The sequence below is a fragment of the Cryptomeria japonica genome, chromosome 5 (genome assembly GCF_030272615.1).
Source record: "Cryptomeria japonica chromosome 5, Sugi_1.0, whole genome shotgun sequence".
Taxonomy (NCBI): Eukaryota; Viridiplantae; Streptophyta; class Pinopsida; order Cupressales; family Cupressaceae; genus Cryptomeria; species Cryptomeria japonica.
The window spans coordinates 416,445,526-416,451,174 of NC_081409.1; the positions used below are offsets into that span (position 1 = coordinate 416,445,526).

General features: G+C 36.8%; 1 protein-coding gene across 1 annotated transcript; it reads right to left on the bottom strand.

Annotated features, from left to right (window-relative positions):
• Window positions 1–948: 948 nt before the first annotated feature.
• On the bottom strand, window positions 949–2,935 carry LOC131028180 (uncharacterized). Its single transcript, XM_057958417.2, has 3 exons — window positions 2,765–2,935; window positions 1,746–2,657; window positions 949–1,275 (listed from the first exon to the last, which is right to left on the bottom strand). The coding sequence occupies exons 1-3, from the start codon at window positions 2,905–2,907 to the stop codon at window positions 1,173–1,175; spliced, it is 1,158 nt and encodes a 385-aa protein (XP_057814400.1). The 5' UTR covers window positions 2,908–2,935; the 3' UTR covers window positions 949–1,172.
• Window positions 2,936–5,649: the final 2,714 nt, after the last annotated feature.

The window sequence follows — 5,649 nt, forward strand, 5'->3', positions numbered from 1 at the left end:
GGCAAACTTGATTGCCTCATCTTTGGCCATAGGCCTAATGGACAAATAAGTGTCTAGAATTTGAACCCATACATATGTTGAGCATCTATTAGATCCATCATGGGAAGAGAATGTCAACTTCCCCAAAGCTTGCTACACATCTCACTTAAAGGCCTACATCCTAGGCTTGAGTTTGTAACCATTCTAGGACTTCTTCATGGTCATATATATGGAAAGTGACATTTCACTTTGGATATACTGAGGAAGACCCTTGTATTCTACATGACAAGCCCTAATATCATCAAACAATGATATCCAAGCTTTAGGTTTTAGAGCCTCTACCTCTAAACTTGGATGGGTAGGTAAGGTTGGCTTTGTAGCTTAAAAAAACTTCTTTTGTGGTCCTAAGTGACATCCAAATAATTACCCTCAAAAGCACTTGCTTCACCCATCAACTATCTATGCACATTCATGTTTTTGTCCATCTTGTGAAGCAACTATGACATCATATCAATCATCAAATATAACTTTCTTTTGACTCAATCATCTAGATTATTGTCTACATTTGTTCTCCTTTATTTCTACCATACTATTATTCTCTATAACAGGTTTTGTAGGAGGCAATTGAGTCTCTACACTCTACAAATCAACCTTGTTCTGGATCTCACACAAGTGATGTCTAGTTGCTATATCATTACACTACATAAAACTAAAACAAGCAATGTTAAATTTTGAACACATGAGCTAGCAAGATCACCAACTCTCATACATTGTAATGTCTTGTGTCAAAATAATATGAATCCAATTATTAGTATTTCAGAAACACTTATTACTTGAATGACAACGCTATCATGCATAGCTTCACCCAAATCTTAGTTAACTCATTTAAAACTATTGTTTACATATCAACATTATTACTACATTTCAAATAAAAAATGATAGAATTGACTCTTGAGCTTCTTCCTATAATGAACAATAACATGTGTAAATCTTAATCTCTTTCACATTACAATAGTATCTAAAAATACGTGCAAAATGGATTATAACTTCATTAGACATAACAACAATAAACTACCACAAGAATACCCATAAAAATTAGCAAGCAATACCAATACAATATGATTTACTTTATAAATAATGAAAAAATGTAGAGTGAGTGCAAGCATAACATTAGGTTGACATATTTAAACAGCTTATCGAGCACTGAATACAGGAGTCGCATCTGCAGTTGGTTGAGTTCTTCTTGTATACTTTATAAGTAAGCCTTCAGCAGAAAGACCAGGCACCCGCAAATCCCTATCATATCAATTGTGGAGTTTTAGTTAAGGTGGATAATGTTTTGATTAGATAAGATTATTTTGGATTAAATTGTGTTTGTTTCTTAATTAAAATTTGGATCACATTTTGTAATCGATAATAAATATCAATTCAAAAATTAACACGATTCGATTAAAAAAAATCTTATTAGATCTTATATGAACTGCAGAAAACTCATTTTTGTATACAATATAAATCTTCAGATAAGAAAGCATGTATTCAAGGACAATAAATTTTTCTATAATTGCAAACATTTCATTTTCATTTACAGAGCCCTAAAACAGAAACAGTATAGAAATGAAATATAGCAGGCAGGTAGATCCGGAAGCTCTTAGTAAAGCAATGAGCAGCAAACTAACTACCTAGAGAAAATCAAATACAGAAATTCCTGGTTTACACTCAACTACTTTTTGAAACTTGCAAAGAATTAGACTGAGAGGATGACATACCGGATGTAGGGCTCTAAATCTTGCCATTCCCACCTTGGTCTCTCTCTAAAAAGAGCAGCGAATCGCTCTGCAGGAGTTGTGGGCAGAAATGAAACACTATATGGATGAACCCACATCTCGGCACCGAATCTCTCCACCAGAGCTTCACCCCTGAGCATCTCCATCTGGGCCTGCATGCCAGAAGGCAAATTCTGCATCCAAGCTTCCATAAAGTCATCTAACTTCCATCTCCCAGCATTCAGGAGCTGTTTGGCATAGTGCAAACAGACAAGCCTCTCACTTAGAGCCCAAACTTCAATCCCTTCTCCATTTTCTGCGGACTCGCCATTGGAAATTACTCTGCTTCCAAAAGTCTCCAAGCAATGCAGAGCAAGTTTATTTGAATACCCATCTTGCTCAAGCACAGGAAGAACAACCTCAGTTCTCAATGCATTGAGAGGCCAATCATGCTGCACAGAATTGAGAATAAGTACATCCAGAAGACAGCCCATAAATGCCTCATCAACAATTCTCCAGTACCCACCAATTTCAACCGCTGCCAGAGATTTCAAACCCTCCTTCAATTCCTCTTCGCTTGCTTGAACATTTTCTAGGAGATCTTCCCACCTGTATAAGCCCCCTGAGTTCCCCATTTCTGATTCACCTTCTTCTTTATAAGGCCTCTGTCTGAGAAGGGATCTGAGCTTCTCCAGCTTGGGCGCGACATGGGTAAGCTCCATGTGACCAGGAGCAAGTTTAATGGCAGTGGCAATGGCCTTCTCAGGCTCATTATGTGGGTTACCCTCTTGAGACAGAAAGTTTTGAGGGGGAAGCAATAAAACAGAGTTTGTAGTGGAAACAAATTTGATGGCATATGTTTTTGAGGAAGTGCAGAGAAGAGCTTCCTCGTCAGGGCTTCCCCGAATAGTTACCCTGCCAAGACACAAACAATTCAAAACAGCAATACTCATATTGCTACTAGCTATAACATAAAACACAGGAATTACAGAATAAAAGCCCGTGAAACAAAATAATGGCACCTGTTATCCAAAATTTGGTCGAAGATGACATCGTCGACCTCAAGCAGAGTGAGATCGTCGTGGGTTCCGAATGATTTTCCATACTCTACTCCAATCGATGAACTGGGTTGTACATTCAACAGCCCTTCTGCCCCTCCTCCCATTGCATCCAAACTTCCCCCTTCGATCCGACCCCAAATTATATCTTCCTTCCATATTTAGTATTTTGGCGCCAAAACACCACGGTCAGTTTTTTGCAACTACTTTGCCTTTATCGGAATCAGGCCGGAAAATTGCTGGTCTGCTCATTGGATTTGTTAACTAAAAAGTCTATAGAAAAATAATCTAATAGGTCAATGGTAGTCTGGAAAAAATGTTGGTGGCTAGATCAATTATACATCTTTATTGGTGCCCCTGATTATTGGAGTATTTGTGTATAAGTATTAGATCAATTGTGTAAATTTTGTGGTGGTCAAAGGGAATGGTCATTGGAACAAAAGAGAATATGTAGGAGACATCAACTCGAACTAATCAATTTTTTATCTTGACATGCATAACAAATCCAACAACATTGGTTTTAACTGCCAAGAAACCAAAACAATAGCTAAAAGCATTAAGTCGCATACAAAGACACCCAAAAAAATCATCAAAATATGCCCCATTTAACAGTTTAGGATGTGTGAAGTTAACTATAACCACTAGTGGTACCCTTCTTCTAAATTTTGAAAATCGAATCCATATTTTGTAGGCATTAATTTTTTTTAGTTCTAAATTTTATCTTTTAAACATTTTTTAATATAGTTTTTGGTGTTCAATATTTAACCGATAGCGTATATTTAGTGTGAGGTTTCTATTGGTAAATTATTTATTTTTAGATTGTCAGTAAATTGGAATGTTGTTTGTAGATCACACCATTTGAATATCAAATATGGTTTGATTTGCTTTTAATGCATATTTTCGCAACTAGCAAATGGATTTATGCATTATGCTACATATCACTATCTAAGTTGTGTATAAATACGATGAGCAATGTAGAAAAAAATAAAAAATAATTACAGTATATAATTCCATAGACAATAATATGAAGAATATACACAGATTTAAGATAAAAATCATTAATATGTTTTTTGTTTTTTTTCTTATTGTCTTTGTAATATATAGTATGCATTTATGTCCATAAAATATTAGTTAGTTTGTGACGCTCGTACCCTTTGACTTATCCACAACTAGTGTCTTTGTATCCCTTGTGGCAATGAGTTTGTTTACACCTTTTTATTTGTTCACGTGTGAATATTTAGACACATTACTTTGTATGGGAAAGTCGCTTCTAAAAAGGTTCATACCCCAATACTAAATGCTCATACCTATGTTTCACTAAATGAAATTTATTTGTTTCTTTTTTGCATAAGTAGTAAATGTTGGACTTGGTGTGACCTATAAATAAAAATAAATTGTATGTGTATTTTACTTTTTTTTAAGGTAAGTGCTATCTTATGGGGATAGCGCCCTATATTATGCTCAGAACAGAAATTTGAAATACATCACAAACAACTAGATGGTTGAAACAACGGACCATCCAAACACATATTGCAAATTGTACTACTACAACTACCCACCCCAAGATCATCTACCCCACATAACTCCTCTCTACCCACCTATCATTAAATCAGACTAAATTTATACAAAAGTATCAAATTCCTTTACAGAGCAGTAACAACTTCCTAGCTTGGTTAGTAGAGAAAGGTGTTGATCTAAGAAGATCACTTTACATAGCCTATTGTATTCCTGCCTCTAAATGCACTCCTTGAAGATCAACCATATAGTCGAGGTCAAGACCTTATCCTCTCCTTCATTGCCTCGAGGACTCTACTTCCCTTCTTCATCTCTGAAATGACCAAAGAATGGAGATAGTGGTCGATCTAAGTTACCTAGATCGATTTCGTAAATATGGTCAGCCACTTTGGGCCAGAATGCTTGGGTAACAAATTCATTACCTACTTGATACCCTATCTCTATCAAACTCGTGGCTTGGACAATAGCATGAAAGAATAAGTTGAATATGCGACCATCATGATAGTGCCCTTCTCCTAAGCACGAATCCAATATCATTTCAAGGGCATTAAGAGTCTGGGCATCACCAATCATGAACAACCTTCAGTATTGTTCTTCTCTGGTCTCCTCTTCACATCTGCAGCCAAATGCTTCAAAAGCCATTTCTACCCCTACTTGATTCACTCCTATCAGTTGCTCAAAATAGATGGTGAAAAGCCCTTTAAAAACACTCCTCCCCACCGGCTCATACGATTTTTCTGAGACCCAATGAACCAATCCTTAAGAGAGTTGCATTGTTCCTGTCAATATCCTGCCAATATCTCCCTGCGTGACTCAAAAGATTGGTTCGCATGCTCTATCGAACTGGATTCTCCTACGGAAAATTAGATTTGAGATGAGGCCTTGTCCAACCTAACCTTCTACCGATGGTCTAAAGATTCCCATCTCACTCTCAATTCTCAGTCTCCTATCAAAAATGTTACGTGAAACTTGGAGGGTCGTTGATGGGCCAAAAAATCAACCAATACCTGTATGAGGTGAATCCTCACCCTACCTCAAATTCTCAACAATGATGGTATTAAGCTCCTCTATCAGGGGTTCCTCTTCCAAAGCTATCACTTCCATACAGAGTTTGATTCCCTCGTTGGCAAGCCAGTCTGCCACTATGTTCCCTTCTCGATAGGTGTGGGATATGGAAAAGTCTACGAACTTCCCAAGCTTATCTAGAACAACCATTAATCTTTGCTTCAATCTCCAATTTTCTATGTTTGACTTCTACACTGCTTTGACCACTAATAGGGAACCACCTTCTATGTTTATCTGAGAAGTTCATTTTCTGAGGCATAGATCTAGAC